Source organism: Balaenoptera ricei, chromosome 13 (assembly GCF_028023285.1).
Source record: "Balaenoptera ricei isolate mBalRic1 chromosome 13, mBalRic1.hap2, whole genome shotgun sequence".
NCBI lineage: Eukaryota > Metazoa > Chordata > Mammalia > Artiodactyla > Balaenopteridae > Balaenoptera > Balaenoptera ricei.
Window position 1 is genome coordinate 40,443,021 of NC_082651.1, and position 19,492 is coordinate 40,462,512.

The window sequence follows — 19,492 nt, forward strand, 5'->3', positions numbered from 1 at the left end:
ATTTTACCAAATTCATTGATTAGCTCTAGTAGTTTTCTGGTGACATCTTTTGGATTCTATATCTATAGTATCATGTCATATGCAAACAGTGACAGTTTTACTTCTTCTTTTCCAATTTGTATTCCTTTTATTTCTTTTTCTTCTCTGATTGCAGTGGCTAGGACTTCCAAAACTATGGTGAATAATAGTGGTAGGAGTGGACATCCTTGTCTTGTTCCTGATCTTAGAGGAAGTGCGTTCAGTTTTTCACCATTGAGAATAATGTTTGCTGTGGGTTTGTCATATATGGCCTTTATTATGTTGAGGTAGCTTTCCTCTGTGCCCACTTTCTGGAGAGTTTTTATCATAAAAGGGTGTTGAATTTTGTCAAAAGCTTTTTCTGCATCTACTGAGGTGATCATATGGTTGTTATTCCTTAATTTGTTAATGTGGTGTATCACATTGATTGATTTGCATATAATGAAGAATCCTTGCATCCCTGGGATAAATCCCACTTGATCATGGTCTATGATCCTTTTAATGTGTTGTTGGATTCTGTTGGCTAGTATTTTGTTGAGGACTTTTGCATCTATATTCATCAGTGATATTGGTCTGTAATTTTCTTTTTTTGTAGTATCTTTGTCTGGTTTTGGTATCAGGGTGATGGTGGCCTCATAGAATGAGTTTGGGAGTGTTCCTTCCTCTGCAATTTTTTGGAAGAGTTTGAGAAGGATGGGTGTTAGCTCTTCTCTAAATGTTTGATAGATTTCACCTGTGAAGCCATCTGGTCCTGGACTTTGTTTGTTGGAAGAGTTTTAATCACAGTTTCAATTTCATTACTTGTGATTGGTCTGTTCATATTTTCTATTTCTTCCTGGTTCAGTCTTGGAAGGTTATACCTTTCTAAGAATTTGTCCATTTCTTCCAGGTTGTGCATTTTATTGGCATAGAGTTGCTTGTAGTAGTCTCTTAGGATGCTCTGTATTTCTGTGGTGTCTGTTGTAACTTCTCATTTTTCATTTCTAATTTTATTGTTTTGAGTCCTCTCCCTCTTTTTCTTGATGAGTCTGGCTAACGGTTTATCAATTTTGTTTATCTTCTAAGAGAACCAGCTTTTAGTTTTATTGATCTTTGCTATTGTTTTCTTTGTTTCTATTTCATTTATTTCTGCTCTGATCTTTATGATTTCTTTCCTTCTGCTAACTTTGGGTTTTGTTTATTCTTCATTCTCTAGTTCCTTTAGGTGTAAGGTTAGATTGTTTATTTGAGATTTTCCTTGTTTCTTGAGGTAGGCTTGTATAACTATAGACTTCCCTCTTACAACAACTTTTGCTGCATCCCATAGGTTTTGGATCGTTGTGTTTTCATTGTCATTTGTCTCTAGGTATTTTTTGATTTCCTCTTTGATTTCTTCAGTAATCTCTTGGTTATTTAGTAATGTATTGTTTAGCCTCCATGTGTTTGTGTTTTTTACGTTTTTTTCCCTGTAATTCATTTCTTTTTTTTTTTTTTTTTTTTTATAAATTTATTTATTTATTTATATTTATTTATGGCTGTGTTGGGTCTTCGTTTCTGTGCGAGGGCTTTCTCTAGTTGCGGCGAGTGGGGGCCACTCTTCATCGCGGTGCGCAGGCCTCTCACAGTCACGGCCTCTCTCTTTGCGGAGCACAGGCTCCAGACGCGCAGGCTCAGTAGTTGTGGCTCACGGGCTTAATCGCTCCGCGGCATGTGGGATCTTCCCAGACCAGGGCTCGAACCCGTGTTTCCTGCATTGGCAGGCAGATTCTTAACCACTGCGCCACCAGGGAAGCCCTGTAATTCATTTCTGATCTCATAGCGTTGTGGTCAGAAAAGATGCTTGATATGATTTCAATTTTCTTAAATTTACTGAGGCTTGATTTGTGACCCAAGATGTGATCTATCCTGGAGAATGTTCCGTGCGCACTTGAGAAGAAACTGTAATCTGCTGTTTTTGGATGGAATGTCCTATAAATATCAATTAAATCTATCTGGTGTATTGTGTCATTTAAAGCTTCTGTTTCCTTATTTTCATTTTGGATGATCTGTCCATTGGTGTAAGTGAGGTTTTAAAGTCCCCCACTATTGTGTTACTGTTGATTTCCTCTTTTAGAGATGTTAGCAGTTGCCTTATGTATTGAGGTGCTCCTATGTTGGGTGCATATATATTTATAATTGTTCTATCTTCTTCTTAGATTGATCCCTTCATCATTATGTAATGCCCTTCCTTGTCTCTTTTAACATTCTTTATTTTAAAGTCTATTTTATCTGATATGAGTATTGCTACTCCAGCTTTCTTTTGATTTCCATTTCCATGGAATATCTTTTTCCATCCCCTCAGTCTGAAGTGGGTCTCTTGTAGACAGCATATATATGGGTCTTGTTTTTGTATCCATTCAGGAAGCCTGTGTCTTTTGGAGGTTAGAGCATTTAATCCATAGTCGTTTAAGGTAATTATCGATATATATGTTTCTGTTACCATTTGCTTAATTGTTTTGGGTTTGTTTTTGTAGGTCCTTTTCTTCTCTTGTGTTTCCCACTTAGAGAAGTTCCTTTAGCATTTGTTTTAGAGCTGGTTTGGTGGTGCTGAATTCTCTTAGCTTTTGCTTGTCTGTAAAGCTTTTGATTTGTCCATCGAATCTGAATGAGATCCTTGCCCAGTAGAGTAATCTTGGTTGTAGGTTCTTCCCTTTCATCACTTTAAATATGTCATGCCACTCCCTTCTGGCTTGTAGAGTTTCTGCTGAGAAATCAGCTGTTCACCTTATGGGAGTTCCCTTGTATGTTATTTGTCATTTTTTCCTTGCTGCTTTCAATAATTTCTCTTTGTCCTTAATTTTTGCCAGTTTGATTACTATGTGTCTTGGTGTGTTTCTCCTTGGGTTTATCCTGTATGGGACTCGCTGTGCTTCCTGGACTTGGGTGGCTATTTCCTTTCCCATGTTAGGGAAGTTTTTGACTATAATCTCTTCAAATAATTTCTCTGGTCCTTTCTCTCTCTCTTCTCCTTCTGGGATCCCTATAATATGAATGTTGTTGCATTTAATGTTGTCCCAGAGGTCTCTTAGGCTGTCCTCATTTCTTTTCATTCTTTTTTCTTTATTCTGTTCCTTGGCAGTGAATTCCATCATTCTGTCTTCCAGGTCACTTATCCGTTCTTCTGCCTCAGTTATTCTGCTATTGATTCCTTCTAGTGTAGTTTTCATTTCAGTTATTGTATTTTTCATCTCTGTTTGTTTGTTCTTTAATTGTTCTAGTTCTTTGTTAAAGATTTCTTGCATCTTCTTGATCTTTGCCCCCATTCTTTTTCCGAGGTCCTGGATCATCTTCACTATCATTATTCTGAATTCTTTTTCTGGAAGGTTGCCTATCTCCACTTCATTTAGTTGTTTTTCAGGGTTTTTATCTTGTTCCTTCATCTGTTACATAGCCCTCTGCCTTTTCATCTTGTCTGTCTTTCTGTGAATGTGGTTTTTGTTCCACAGGAACAAAAGGATTGTACTACTTCTTGCTTCTGCTGTCTGCCCTCTGGTGGATGAGGCTATCTAAGAGACCTGTGCACGTTTCCTGATGGGAGGGACTGGTGGTGGGTAGAGCTTACCGTTGCTCTGGTGGGCAGAGCTCAGTAAAACTTTAATCTGCTTTACTGTTGATGGGTGGGGCTGGGTTCCCTCCCTGTTGGTTGTTTGGCCTGAGGCAACCCAACACTGGAGCCTACCTGGGCTCTTTGGTGGGGCTAATGACAGACTCTGGGAGGGCTCACACCAAGGAATACTTCCCATAACTTCTGCTGCCATGGTACTTGTCCTCACGGTGAGCCACAGCCACCCCCCGCCTCTGCAGGAGACCCTCCTACACTAGCAGGTAGGTCTGGTTCAGTCTCCCCTGTGGTCACTGCTCCTTCCCCTGGGACCCAATGTGCACACGGCTTTGTGTGTGCCCTCCAAGAGTGGAGTGTCTGTTTCCCCCAGTCCTGTATAAGTCCTGCAATCAAATCCCACTAGCCTTCAAAGTCTGATTCTCTAGGAATTTCTTTTCCCGTTACTGGACCCCAGGTTGGGAAGTCTGACGTGGGGCTCAGAACCTTCACTCCAGTGGGTGGATTTCTGTGGTATAAGTGTTCTCCAGTCTGTGAGTCACCCACCCAGCAGTTATGGGATTTGATTTTACTGTGATTGCGCCCCTCCTACCGTCTCATTGTGGCTTCTCCTTTGTTTTTGGATGTAGGGTATCTTTTTTGGTGAGTTCTAGTGTCTTCCTGTTGATGATTGTCCAGCAGCTAGTTGTGGTTTTGGTGTTCTCACAAGAGGGAGTGAGAGCACGCCCGTGTACTCCACCATCTTGGTTCAGGGCCACAGTAATTCTGGACTGCCTTGTCTGGTTCCTGAAAAACTGAAATGGTTTCAGTTTTTTACCATTGAGAACGTTGTTGGCTGTGGGTTTGTCATATGTGGCCTTTATTATGTTGAGGTAAGTTTCCTCTATGCCTACTTTCTGGAGGGTTTTTATCATAAATGTGTGTTGAATTTTGTCAAAAGCTTTTTCTGGATCTATTGAGATGATCATATGGATTTTCTCCTTCAATTTGTTAATATGGTGTATCACGTTGATTTGCGTATATTGAAGAATACTTGCATTCCCAGGTTAAACCCCACTTTGTCATGGTGTATGATCCTTTTAATGTGCTGTTGGATTCTGTTTGCTAGTATTTTGTTCAGGATTTTTGCATCTATGTTCATCAGTGATATTGGCCTGTATTTTTTTTTCTTTGTGACATATTTGTCTCGTTTTGGTATCAGGGTGATGGTGGCCTTGTAGAATGAGTTTGGGAGTGTTTCTCCCTCTGCTCTATTTTGGCAGAGTTTGAGAAGGATAGATGTTAGCTCTTCTCTAAATATTTGATAGAATTCACCTGTGAAGCCATCTGGTCCTGGGCTTTTGTTTGTTGGAAGATTTTTAATCACAGTCTCAATTTCAGTGCTTGTAATTGGTCTGTTCATATTTTCTGTTTCTTTCTGGTTCACTCTCAGAAGGTGGTGCCTTTCTAAGAATTTCTCCATTTCGTCCATGTTGGTCATTTTATTGGCATATAGTTACTTGTAGTAATCTCTCACGATCCTTTGTATTTCTGCAGTGTCAGTTGTTACTTCTCTTTTTCATTTCTAATTCTATTGATTTGAGTCTTCTCCCTTTTTTTCTTGATGAGTCTGGTTAATGGGTTATCAATTTTGTTTATCTTCTCAAAGAACCAGCTTTTAGTTTTATTGATCTTTGCTATTGTTTCCTTCATTTCTTTTAAATTTATTTCTGCTCTGATCTTTATGATTTCTTTCCTTCTGCTAACTTCGGGGTTTTTTTGTTCTTTCTCTAATTGCTTTAGGTGTAAGTTTAGGTTGTGTATTTGAGATGTTTCTTCTTTCTTAAGGTAGGCTTGTATACCTCTAAACTTCCCCCTTAGAACTGCTTTTGCTGCATCCCATAGGTTTTGGGTCGTCCTGTTTTCATTGTCATTTGTTCCTAGGTATTTTTTTTATTTCCTCTTTGATTTCTTCAGTGATCTCTTGGTTATTAAGTAGTGTGTTGTTTAGCCTCCATGTGTTTGTATTTCTTACAGATTTTTTCCTGTAATTGATATCTAGTCTCATAGCATTGTGCTCGGAAAAGATACTTGATACGATTTCAATTTTCTTCAATTTACCAAGGCTTGATTTGTGACCCAAGATATGATCTATCCTGGAGAATGTTCCATGAGCACTTTAGAAGAAAGTGTATTCTGTTGTTTTTGGATGGAGTGTCCTATAAATATCAAGTCCAGCTTGTTTAATGTATCATTTAAGGTTTGTGTTTCCTTATTTATTTTCATTTTGGATGATCTGTCCATTGGTAAAAGTGGGGTGTTAAAGTCCCCTACTATTATTGTGCTACTGTCGATTTCCCCTTTTATGGCTGTTAGTGTTTGCCTTATGTATTGAGGTGCTCCTCTGTTGGGTGAATAAATATTTACAGTTGTTATATCTTCTTCTTGGATTGATACCTGATCATTATGTAGTGTCCTTTGTCTCTTGTAATAGTCTTTATTTTAAAGTCTATTTTATCTGATATGAGAATTGCTACTCCAGCTTTCTTTTGATTTCCATTTGCATGGAATATCTTTTTCCATCCCCTCACTTTCAGTCTGTATGTGTCCCTAGGTCTGAAGTGGTTCTGTTGTAGACAGCATATATATGGGTCTTGTTTTTATATCCATTCAGCCAGTCTATGTCTTTTGGTTGGAGCATTTCATCCATTTACATTTAAGGTAATTATTGATTTGTATGTTCCTATTACCATTTTCTTAATTGTTTGGGGTTTGTTATTGTAGGTCTTTTCCTTCTCTTTTTTTTCCTGCCTAGAGAAGTTCCTTTAGCATTTGTTGTAAAGCTGGTTTGTTGGTGCTGAATTCTCTTAGCTTTTGCTTGTCTGTAAAGCTTTTGATTTCCCCATCAGATCTGAATGAGATCCTTGCCCAGTAGAGTAATCTTGGTTGTAGGTTTTTCCCTTTCATCAGTTTAAATGCGTCCTGCCACTCCCTTCTGGCTTGCAGAGTTTCTGCTGAAAGATCAGCTGTTAACCTTATGGGGAATCCCTTGTATGTTATTTGTTGCTTTTCCCTTGCTGCTTTTAATGTTTTTTCTTTGTATTTAATTTTTGATAGTTTGATTAATATGTGTCTTGGCATGTTTCTCCTTGGGTGTATCCTGTATTGGACTCCCTGTACTTCCTGGGCTTGATTAACTGTTTCCTTTCCCATATTAGGGATGTTTTCAACTATAATCTCTTCAAATAGTTTCTCATTCCCTTTCTTTTTCTGTTCTTCTTCTGGGACCCCTATAATTTGAATGTTGGTGCGTTTCATGTTGTCCCAGAGGTCTCTGAGACTGTCCTCAATGGTTTTCATTCTTTTTTCTTCTTTGCAGTAGTTATTTCCACTCTTTTATCTTCCAGGTCACTTATCCGTTCTTCTGCCTCAGTTATTCTGCTATTGATTCATTCTAGAGAATTTTCAATTTCATTTATTACGTTGTTCATCATTGTTTTTTTGCTCTTTAGTTCTTCCAGTTCCTTGTTAAACGTTTCTTGTATTTTCTCCATTCTTTTTCCAAGATTTTGGATCATCTTTACTATCATTACTCTCAGTTCTTTTTCAGGTAGACTGCCTATTTCCTCTTCATTTGTTTTATCTGGTGGTTTTTTACCTTGCTCCTTCATTTGCTATGTGTTTCTGTGTCTTCTCATTTTGCTTAACATACTGGTTTTGGGGTCTCCTTTTCGCAGGCTGCAGGCTTGTAGTTCCCATTGTTTTTGGTGTTTGCCCCCAGTGGGTAAAGCTGGTTCAGTGGTTTGTGTAGGCTTCCTGGTGGAGGGGACTAGTACCTGTGTTTTGGTGGATGAGGCTGGATTTGTCTTTCTGCTGGGCCGGACCACGTCTGGTGGTGTGTTTTAGGGTATGTGTTATCTTATTATGATTTTAGGCCACCTCTCTGCTAATGGGTGGGGTTGTGTTCCTGTCTTGCTCGTTATTTGGCATAGGGCGTCTAGCAGTGTAGCTTGCTGGTCATTGGATCTGGGTCTTAGCGTTGAAATGGAGATCTCTGGGAAAGCTTTCGCCATTTGATATTACGTGGAGCTGGGAGGTCTCTGGTACACCAATGTCCTGAACTCGGCTCTCCCACCTCAGAGGCACCAGCCTGACACCCGGCTGGAGCACTAAGACCCTGTCATCCACATGGCTCAGAAGAAAAGGGAGAAAATAAGAAAAAAAGAAAGAAAAGAAAGTTATTAAAATAAAAAATAAAAAATTATTAAAAATAAAAGAAATTTAAAGGTAATAAAAGAAAGAAAGAAGAGCACAACCAAACCAGAAAATAAATCCACCAATGATAACAAGCACTAAAACTATACTAAAAAAACCCAAAAAACCCAAAAAACCAGACAGAACCCTAGGACAAATGGTAAAAGCAAAGTTATACAGACAAAATCACACAAAGTCTGCAGCCTCATGTTGGGATGATATTCCAGAGATGCAGGTACATCAACTTGATTCTGAGGATTTAATCTGCTGCTCCTGAGGCTCCTGGGAGAAATTTCCCTTTCTCTTCTTTGTTCGCACAGCTCCTGGTGTTCAGCTTTGGATTTGGTCCGCCTGTGTGTGTAGGTCACCTGAGGGCGTCTGTTCTTTGCTCAGACAGGACAGGGTTAAAGGAGCAGCTGATTAGGGGGCTCTGGCACAGTCAGTCCAGGGGGATGGAGGGGTATGGAATGCAGTGCAAGCCTGCAACAGTAGAGCCTGGTGTGACGTTGCACCAGCCTGAGGCACATTGTGTTTTCTCCCGGGGAAGTTGTCCCTGGATCACGGGACTCTGGCAGTGGCCGGCTGCCCAGGGTCCCAGGAGGGGACGTGTGAATAGTGACCTGTGCTTGCACACAGGATTCTTGATGGCTGCAGGAGCAGCCTTAGCATTTCATGCCTGTCTCTGGTGTCTGCGCTGATAGCCGCAGCTCATGCCCGTCTCTGGAACTCGTTTAGGCAGTGCTCTGACTTGCCTCTCCTCATGCACCCTGAGACAATGGCCTCTTGCCTCTTAGGTAGGTCCCAGCTTTTTCCCAGACTCCCTCCTGGTTAGCTGTGGTGCACTAGCCCCCTTCAGGCTGTGTTCACACAGCCAGCCCCAGTCCTCTCCCTGGGATCTGACCTCTGAAGCCGAGCCTCAGCTCCCAGCCCCCGGCCACCCCAGCGGGTGAGCAGACGAGCCTCTCGGGCTGGTGAGTGCTGCTCGGCACCGATCCTCTGTGCGGGTATCTCTCTGCTCTGCCCTCTGCACCCCTGTTGCTGCGCTCTCCTCTGTGGCTCCGAAGCTTCCCCCCCGCCAGCCCCCATCTCCGCCAGTGAAGGGGCTCCCTGGTGCGTGGAAACTTTTCCTCCTTCACAACTCCCTGCCAGAGGTGCAGATCCTGTCCCTATTCTTTTGTCTCTGTGTTTTTCTTTCTTCTTTTGCCCTGCCCAGGTACATGGGGAGTTTCTTGCCTTTTCAGAAATCTGAGGTCTTCTGCCAGCATTCAGTAGGTGTTCTGCAGGAGTTGTTCCACATGTAGATGTATTTCCGATGTATTTGTGGGGAGGATGGTGATCTCCAGGTCTTACTCCTCTGCTATCTTGAAGGTCTCGTTGCAAACCTAAGTCTTTCTTAACTTTTACTAATATACTTTAGGTGTATTAAAGTCTGAAAATTTACAATACTCATTGATAAATAAGGCTGATAATTCACGACGTTGTCCGAATTGGAATAAATTTTCTCTACGTTTAGAGCTGATAGAATGGATTGAGAAATCCAGCTGTTGGGTGATGTGTATTTTGCTGTCATCAACAGAGCAAACCTTAAAGGTCAAAAGACAGTTTATCCCTTTTCCATGATATGCCTTCTGGATTGAAAATACAATCCTGAATTGATGAATACGTTGGTTGTTCACCCCTCTACTGCATGGATTCTCCTATTTAGTGCTACCAGAATGTGGGATGAGGGGAAAGAGAGGGACCTTGACTGGCAGCACAGTTCTTTCTGTGCTGGAGAATACTCAAAGTAATAGTGCTGTACAAGAGCACAGATAGGAAAAGCCTACATTATTGTGGTTTTCATTCAGTTTAAGAAGTTCAGAGAGTTCAAACACTGGGAAATGTACGGTAGGAGAATGTTCAGCCATATTTCATGCAAACTTAGTAGGCCTGTTGCTTGCTAGACACTGGCATTAATTTGTGGATGGCCTTTGAAACAGCTTTGGACCTGTTATAAATTGCCACTTCCATAAGGATATTAGATCTATAGCCAGATGAATGGCGAATTGGCCAAAGGCAAACCACAAACCAAGAAGAAAGTACTAGTCTAGAAGGGGCTCCACTTGTTCTAGATAGAGCAATTGGGAAAATGAAATAATATAAAACAAAATATGAGATCTGAGAAAACATACTGAATAAAATGGGACTGGGACTTTACTGGTGGCACAGTGGTTAAGAATCCATCTGCCAATGCAGGGGACACGGGTTCGATCCCTGGGCTGGGAAGATCCCACATGCTGTGGAGCAACTAAACCCATGTGCTGCAACTACTGAGTCTGCACTCTAGAGTCCGCGAGCCAGAACTACTGAGCCGGCATGCCACAACTACTGAAGCCCATGCACCTAAGAGGCCATGCTCCACAACAAGAGAAGCCACCACAATGAGAAGCCTGCACACTGCAATGAATAGTAACCCCCGTTCACTGCAACTAGAGAAAGCCCTCGCGCAGCAGCAAAGACCCAATGCAGCCATAAATAAATAAATAAATAAATAAACAAATAAATTTATTTATTTATTTTAAAAAAGGAACAGGAACATTATCCTAAAAATTCAGAGGGAACATGATTGTAAAAATGATTTTATAGGGCTTCCCTGGTGGCGCAGTGGTTGAGAGTCTGCCTGCCAATGCAGGGGACACGGGTTCGAGCCCTGGTCTGGGAAGATCCCACATGCCGCGGAGTGACTAGGCCCGTGAGCCACAATTACTGAGCCTGCGCGCCTGGAGCCTGTGCTCCGCAACAAGAGAGGCCGCAATGGTGAGAGGTCCGCGCACCGCGATGAAGAGTGGCCCCCACTTGCCGCAACTAGAGAAAGTCCTCGCACAGAAACGAAGACCCAACACAGCCATAAATAAATAAATAATTTTAAAAAAATGATTTTATAAAGGAACCAAAAGGAAATTTTAGAAAATTGTTTGATATGAGGAAGACATAACCTCTATGAAATAGGAACAAAAGTCTTAAAAGAATAAGTAGAGATAGAAAAACAACAGAATGACATGAATAGGAATAATTATAAGGAAGTGATTATTGCGTAGCAGATAAAGTGTAAATATAACATAAAAATGATATCTTAAAATATCAATTAATATTTTACTCATACTTTTAATCAATTTTCAAACGAATGCATATTGAATGCCAGTCATGTGCCAGACATTGTTCTAGGGGCTGTGAACACAACAAAAAATAAGACAAACAAGAAACTTGTTCTCATGGAGCTTGCATCCTAGTGAAAGGAGTTAGACAATAAACAAATAAACAACATAATGTCAGATGGAGATATGTGCTATGCAAAGAATTAAAAGAGGGTTATATGTTAGGCAGAACATTCCTTTTTAAATCAAGTAGTAGAAAAATCATCTCTAAGTAGTTGACATTAAAAGTTATATATTGATTACAAGAAAGAGCCAGACATGTCCAATATGGAAGTCATTATTATCAGTCTGTCCAAATACATTCGATTCTTATTATTCATGGTAGTTGTATTCTATTGGGTTGGCCTAAAAGTTCGTTCGGCTTTTTCTGTAAGATGTTATGAAAAACCCGAACGAAGTTTTTGGCCAACCCAATATAAACTGTAAACACTTAGTTAATGAATACTGGACCATTGCTGTTAGGAGAAATACAGGGTTAGGTTTCTGTGAGCTTCTGATCACAACATTTTCATCAGCCAATCAGCTCATAACCTTGTTTTACGTGTGTTTCTCGTTAAAGATACCTTACTTAATACCTATTGTTGATTCATTAACATTGAATTCAACACTATAACTCATACCTGAATGAAGCTCATCTAAAATGTATTTTCTCTGTAAGGTGCATCTTGCCTTCTTGAGCTTAGGTACACGAGATAGCACTTCAGTACTATGTTTGGGGTTCATTTTAAATAGCAAAATCACCAACAAGAAGCACAAAAATGCAAGACACACAGGTGGCTAACAGGTACACGAAAGGGAGCTCTACATCAGGGAAATGCAAATTAAAATCACCATGAGATACCACCTCACCTGTTAGAATGGCTATTATGTAAAAGACAAGAAATAACAAGTGTTGCTGAGGTTGTGGAGGAAAGGGAACCCTCTTGCACTGTTGGTGGGAATGTAAATTGGTTCAGCCACTCTGGAAAACAGTATGGAGGTTCCTCAAAAAATTAAAAATAGAACTACCATATGATCCAGGAATTCCACTTCTGGGCATTTATCCAAAGAAAATAAAAACATTAACTCGAAAAGATAAATGCATCCCCATGTTGCAGTCTGCAATAGCCAAGATATGGAAACAACCTAAGTATCCATCAATAGATGAATGGATAAAGATGTGGTACATATATACACAATGGAATATTATTCAGTCATATAAAGATTTCAAATAAGGAATCTTTCTATTTGTGACAACATGAGTAGACCTTGAGGGCATTATACTAAGTGAAATAAGTCAGACAGGGAAAGACAGATACTCTGTTGTAACTCACTTATATGTGGAATCTAAATAAATGAACAAAATCCATCTGGACCCATAGTTACTGAGAACAGATTGGTGGTTGCCAGAGGCAGGGAGTAGGGGTTGGAGGAATTGGATGAAGGTGGTCAAACGGTACAAACTTTGTTATAAAATAAATAAGTCCTGGGGATGGAATGTACAGCATGGTGACTATAGTTAATAATACTGTATTATATATTTGCAACTTGCTAAGAGAGCAGATCTTAAAAGTTCTCATTACAAGAAAAAAAGTATGTATAACTATGTGGTGATAGATGTTAACTAGACTTATTTTGGTGATCATTTTGCAGTATACACAAATACTGAATCATTAAGTTGTACATCTGAAACTAATATAATGTTATGTCAATTATGCCTCAAATTTTTTAAAAAAGCACAAAAATTTGAAGAATGTGGCACTAGATAGACCATGAAAAGAATAATTGTTTATAGTGTGTGAACTGAAATAAGAAAGAAGAGTGTTGCTTTGTTCGGCCTCAGCTAGGAACATGTGCATCGGGCAACGCAAAATTTTCCCCACACTGTGTATGTCCTTGAATGACTATGAAAGTGCCATGAGTATTGATTTTGAGGCTACACATAAATTTTAGCCGGTAGGCAAATTTGCAAATTAGGAAACCATGGGTAATAATCAACTGTATTTCCTTCTGATTCCTGTCTCATTAAATGACACCACCAACCAATTTAGTTAACTAGGTTAGAAACCTCACATCAGCCGTCTTTCCTTCATGTCCTTTACCACATATATCCAATTGGCTTATGCCTCCTAAATATATGTCAGATTCTGACTGATCTTTTTGTAGCTAATTTTCCCTTCCTTTATTCTACTCACAATATTACAACTTCCAGGTGTCTAAAACTAGAGTTGAAGTCCAAATGTCTTAACACGATTTACAAAGTCCTCCAGCCTCGTCTCTTGTCATCCCTCTCCTTTACACCCTGAAGTTCCAGCCATGAAGAACGTCTTCCAATTCATGGGATGTGTGGTACCTTTTTTCTTTGAACCTCTGTCTCTACAAGGAACATTTTTTTTTCCTTTCTGTTTACCTGGCTTATTCTTCTGAGTCATTCTTCAATTATGAGTATAAATGTCATTTTTTTCCTGAGAATCTTTTTCTAACATTCCTCCCACCCTCTAAGTGCACGTGCGCACACGCATACACACACACACTCAGACATACATCCTACTTCAATCCATAGGATTCTAATATAATTTTAATAGGATTTTAATATAATTGCTTGTTTAATTTCTAGTCTTCCGCCATAGACTATAAATTCAGTGAGGAGATTCTCAGTGTCTATCACATGGTGAGCACTTTATATACACTGTGACTAATTTTTCTGTGACATTGTGTGTATTAATTCATTAATTATTATACAGCCTTTGTAGCACTGTCATACTAATGACATAAAATGAAAGAACAACTTTTTGTTTGCCTGCCTATTGTTTTATATCTATTTGTTTATACCTTCAGTAGCTTGTGAGGTGGCTTTTTTGGTTTGTGTTTTGTTTTGTTTTTTCAGTTGAGTGATTAAAGGAGCTTGAGGCTGAAGTGGCAGAACTCTATAGTTCATTGTCTATTGACCTATTTGTGAATAGGCAGGCACTTCATCATTTACTAAACTGGATTGGTCAGACCTCTATTTCTCAAATTTCTCCTATAAGCATTGAGTTGACAAAATTGGCAACGGAAATAGAATAATCAGAGGTGAATTTATTTAGCACCCACTAGGGAAAATCTAGCTCATTTTTGTAAATGGGGAAGCCAGACCTATTAGATAAATTGGTCTTTTCTTATGTTTTAATTTTATTGAAAAAGCAAAATGTATATACTTTAGAATTAAGTAGAGGTTCATGATTTGGTTTTTATATAGAATTTCATCTTGTTTATTTTCTATCATTTACAACAAATAATTAAGTTAATATAGTGTGTTCTAATTGGAAGGCTTTCCCTAAATTCTCAGCTAAGTGTATCTTGGCTAGAAAGCATGTTGAAAGTGTAACGTCACACTAAAATAATAAAGGGCCTTTAGGGCTGTTAACCTTAAAATGAAAAGCCATTCAGTGTGTATAGAATGTAATTGACATTTAATAATACCTCTATGCTGTGAAATGCTGACAAGTGGGAAACAGCTTTAACAAACTAACAGGCAGTTTCCACTTTTTATTTCTTAAATAGAATTATTTGCTACCTCACTAACTTATAGACTAAGAAAGCCTTGAAATAGCTGTCTTAATGTTTGTTTTCATTTTTTAGGCAGAAAAATTCAGGTATGTACAGTTATAATAACTTTAGTGTTTTAAAACCTTTGTTTTTAAGCTACCCCAGGGGTCATCAAACCATGATTTATGGGCCAAATCCAGCCTACTGCCTGTTGCTGTATGACCTGTGTGAACTTTTACATTTTTAAATGGTTGGTATTCATAAAAAAAATTATAAGAGGAGTAATATTTCATGACAGGTGAAAATGATACGAAATTCTAATTTCAGTTTTCACAAATAAGGTTTTATTGGAACACAGCCACACTCATTTATGTATTGTCTATGGCTGCTTTTGCACTACAGCAGCAGAGTTGAGTAGTTGCATCAGAGACTGGATGGCTCACCAAAGCCTATTTACTATCCTGCCCATTATGGAAAACATTTGCCAACGCCTGAGCTATACTATTGAGGCTGCATGATTTAGTACCTTAAACAGTTTTCCTGGTTTAGGGATCTAACAAAGAAGTCATGTTGAGTAAAATTCTTCAGACTTTTGGGAAGGTGAAGAAAACTGAACCAGGTATTTCATGGAGTTTATGTTCACATGGGCTGGGCTTTCTGTTTCATCACTGATTTCATCTTACTTATGTTTTAAACAAGTACTTGCATAGTGGTTATTATTCATCAGGTACTATTCTAAAAACTTTATAACTCTTCTAAATCCTTATTACAACCATGTGAGTTTGGTATCTCTACAAATGAGTAAACCATAGCACATCTGTTAGTGAAAGGTAAAGAGTTAAATAGTGGAAGTTAAAATAATGAAAGGGAAGTTATATAGCTAGTCATATGAGTTATACAGCTAGTAAGGGGCAGAGCCATGGTTTGAATAAAATCATTTGGTTTTAAAATCAGTATTCTTAACCACTGTGTAATGCTGTCTCTCCCTTTCTACTCTTGTTTATTTAGAAAAGTCTTGGGTTGAGAGTAGAGTTTAATAATGGGGAGCATCACGTTTTAAAAGCTTTGAGCTTATATCAGTTTCCTACGGCTGCTATAATCAAGTACCACAAACTGGGTGGCTTAAAATAAGAGAAATTTGTTCTGTCACAGTTTTGGAGACTAGAAATCCAAAATCAGGATAACAGAAGGCCATCCTCCCTCTCAGATTCTGGGTAGAATCCTTCCTTGCCTCTCTGTAGCTTCTGGTGGTGGCCAGCAGTCCTTGGTGTTCCTTGGCTTGCAGCTGCATCAGTCCCATCTCTGCTTGTGGCACCATATGGTGTTCTCCCTGTGTTTCTGCCTTCATATAGCATTCTCCTCTTCTTATGAAGACACCAGTTATATTGGATTAAGGGTCACCCTACTGTAGTATGAGTGCATCTTAATTTAACTAATTACATCTGTAATGACCCTATTTCTAAATAGGTTCATGTTGTGAGGTCCTGGGAAGGACATGAATTTTGAGAGGACACTATTCAACCCTAGTTATAGAGCTCATGAGTTAGCTCTTGTTCTCTAGAGCACCTTTCAGTTTGAGCCCAGAAACCCTAAATGAAAAGTAGAAACTGTGAGCTAAGACTTTTCAGGGCTTTGTTTCTTCCTTTTTGGTATTAATCCTGTGCTAGATTATATTCTGTCTGAGAAGACTGACTTAATGTTCTCAGCTCCTGCCTTTTTCCTGCCTCCCTTTGGCCTTTTGGTCATGATTTATTTGAGACTAGTTTTTATTCTGGAATGTTCTGTGAGTTTTTTTTTTTTTAAGAACCATTTTCTAAACTGTTGTTATAACCTATGAGAATGTTGGTTTGTCTTTCTTGTGAATTTGTGATAATTGATTCAGAAACCAGCTTTGGTGTGTTGGAGGCTGAGTTCTGGTAGTTTCCTCTTAAGAATTTTTTGTGTCCATCTCTATTGGTATTTGTAAGTAAGGTTCAATAAGTGGTAATAGTTATTTTTATTTTTCCGAAGATTATCAGTGTTAAAATAGCAGATTTTGAGAAATGTGGGGCTGCCTCAATTCCTGACCTGGGAATTTACCATGAAACACTAGAGTAATTGGTCCAAATGTATCAACCCATTTCCTTTTGTTTGTTTTACAGGGTGCCCGGGAAACATTTGAGAACTACTACCGAAAACAGAGGCGAAAACAGGCTCGTTTGGTGCTCCAGCCTCCTTCTAACATGGTAGGATCACCACCTTTACTTTTCTCCCTTTTTCACTTTTCTTCTCTGGTATCTTTTAATTATTTTCCATTTGGGCTTCCCCCCACCCCCACCCCAAACTGGGACCACTGGATGTGACTTGCATTAAGAAAGTAGCAACTAACATCTGTTGCTTGCTATGTGTCAGACATTGTTCTAAGTACTAGATATGTATTGTCTCATTTCATCCTCACTGTAATCCTATAAGGTAGGTACTATTTTTATATTTACTTTATAGTCTTTGGAATTGAGCCTTAAGAAATTAATTAACTGATTTTAACTGTCTTAATGTGTCAAAACAAAAACAATAACTTTTTTCTCTTTGCTTTGTTGCAGCATGAAACTTTAGATGGCTACAGGAAGTATTTTAATCAAATTGTAGGGTGGGTATATGTGTGTTTGTGTGTGTGTGTGTGTGTGTGTGTGTGTGTTTTAAATTTATACACTTTCAATAGTTTATACACTTTTTGTGAGACTTGGAAAAGTATATCAAGTGTTCTTCGGGAAATTTTTTTTCTTTTCTTTTCTAAATTCTTAAGACAAGATTTGTTCTGAATATCTGATGATTTTAAAGGAATGTCTATTTGTTTCATAGAATTATGTTGGGGAACATAATTCTATATTGTTGAGGAATCCTTTTTATGGATAAAGGGAGAAAAATATTGAATTGTAGTCTTATTATATGTGATGTTCTGTTTTTTCATTATTGTTAAGAGGGAACCAAATAATCAGTAAAAGTTGGCAAGTTTTTTTCTAAAAGGGCCAAATAATAAAGTATTTTAGGCTCAGCAGGCCATACGGTTTCTGTTAGAACTATTCAGCTTTGTTGCGGTACGAAAGCAGCTATAGACAATATGTAAATGAAAGACAATGGCTGTGTTCCAATAAAACACTGTTTATAAAAACAAGCAGTGGGCCAGATTTGTTCCATGGACTGTATAACTTGCCATCCTCATCTGGAGTATATATACTAGTATGGAATTGCAGTTCCCAAATAAACATCCCAAATATAGGCAGCTTATTTTAATTGCAAAATAGTGACTTCGCAGTTAAAAAAAAAGGGAAATAAGTTGGATTGTTCCGTGAAATTTCTTTTTTTTTCCAAGTTTAGATTGTTGCAATGTAATTGATACTTTTGATTAAAATGTGTCATAACAATTCCCTATTTAAAGAATTGTTTTAATTAGTATGAATATTTAGGCAAGAAAGCTGAAGATACATTTTAGATGCATAAAAATTAAGAAGCCACAGAAGAATGTTAAAAAATATGTGTGTATTTCTTTTTTTACCTTTGTAAGATATCTTTTCAACACTTTGATGAGAAAGTTTATATAAGGGGAATTATTTCGGTATTTTGTGTGTTGGATTCTTAAAAAAAATGCGTGCTTTAACTTTCATTGTCTCTTTAGATTCTATTAGTTTTTTAAAATGTATTAACGGGCTGTTGATTTTAATGTAGTGAAATTAGCCTTCTTTACCTATAAACATTTTTCTTCCCTTTTAAATTTCTAGATAACATGGTTAACATTTAATAGGAATGTAACTCCAATTTCTGTAGACGTTGTTAAGATGATATCATGATCAGAGGTATAATTCCAAGTCTAAGAAATCTGATTTTGTTTGTGATACCAAACAGCTTTCTTTAAGAAAAAATGACTAGTATTAACTTCCAATTTGATGGCATCTCTTAATGTTTGTCATCCCCTGATGATAGTAGTCAAACTGTAATTTCTGACAGCTGTGCTTTCTTTTCTCCTCAATCTTAGCTTTTTTGTGGTTGAAGATCACATTTTACATACAACCCAGGGCTTAGTAAATAGAGCCTACATTGATGAACTGTGGGAAATGGCACTTTCAAAAACCATCGCAGCACTCCGTACTCACTCGGTATGTAAGAAGCACAAGAGAAGTTCTTACTTCAAGCTAATTATCTATATGCTATTCAGTCTTCTACTGCTTTAAAATCATCATATGTGTATTGTTTGAAATCACCCATTTGGAGTCATCTTCTTCAAAGATATATGGAAGTAGTCACTTCAAACTGCATGTTCTCTAACACTAAGCCCACTTTTGTGAATGCTCTTTGCAATAAGAAAACAGCAGCTAACATTTTGTGATTGCTATCTATGTCTCAGGCATTGTTATTATATTGTTATTGTGTACTGCATATATATTTCATCCTCACTTCATCCCTATAAGGCAGGTGCTGTTGTTATATTTACCCTGTAGTCTGGGGAACTGAACCTCAGAGAGGTTAAGTAACCAGCCTGATGTAACCCAGTAAGTGGTGGAGATTGGATTCAAACCTCGACGGTATGACTGCAGAGCCCATGTTCTTAGCCACTACTCCATATTGCCTTCATAATGCCTATTAATACTGATTTGGAGTTCACAGATTTATTCTTACTCTACAACATTTCAGTAAGTTGCTTAATTATGAGTTCCCATGATCTATTGATATATTTTATGATAGCATCAATTATTGATGATAATCTACTTTATTACAAGCAGAGAATGCTGGCTCTGAATTATTCATTCATTCAATATTTCTTGAACAAGGATTACATGTTGGCAGTGGGAATACAAGAATGAATAATAATAAAGTCTTTGCTCTCAGAGAGTTATATTTTAATTGGGGAGATTCCCAATAAACAAATAAATAGGAATATCAGACAGTGATAATGCAATGCAGACAATTAAAATAGAGTGATAGATTAGGG

At 38.2% G+C, this 19,492-nt stretch overlaps 1 protein-coding gene across 5 annotated transcripts in view; it reads left to right on the forward strand.

Annotated features, from left to right (window-relative positions):
* EXOC6B (exocyst complex component 6B) overlaps window positions 1-19,492 on the forward strand; it is a 727,664-nt gene that overhangs the window by 339,372 nt on the left and 368,800 nt on the right. For all 5 annotated transcript variants that reach the window (XM_059942976.1, XM_059942975.1, XM_059942978.1 and 2 more), the window contains exons 9-11: window positions 16,671-16,754; window positions 17,109-17,155; window positions 18,539-18,659. In XM_059942976.1, the coding sequence (XP_059798959.1) occupies window positions 16,671-16,754; window positions 17,109-17,155; window positions 18,539-18,659 (252 nt within the window). The remainder of the gene's footprint in view (window positions 1-16,670; window positions 16,755-17,108; window positions 17,156-18,538; window positions 18,660-19,492) is intronic.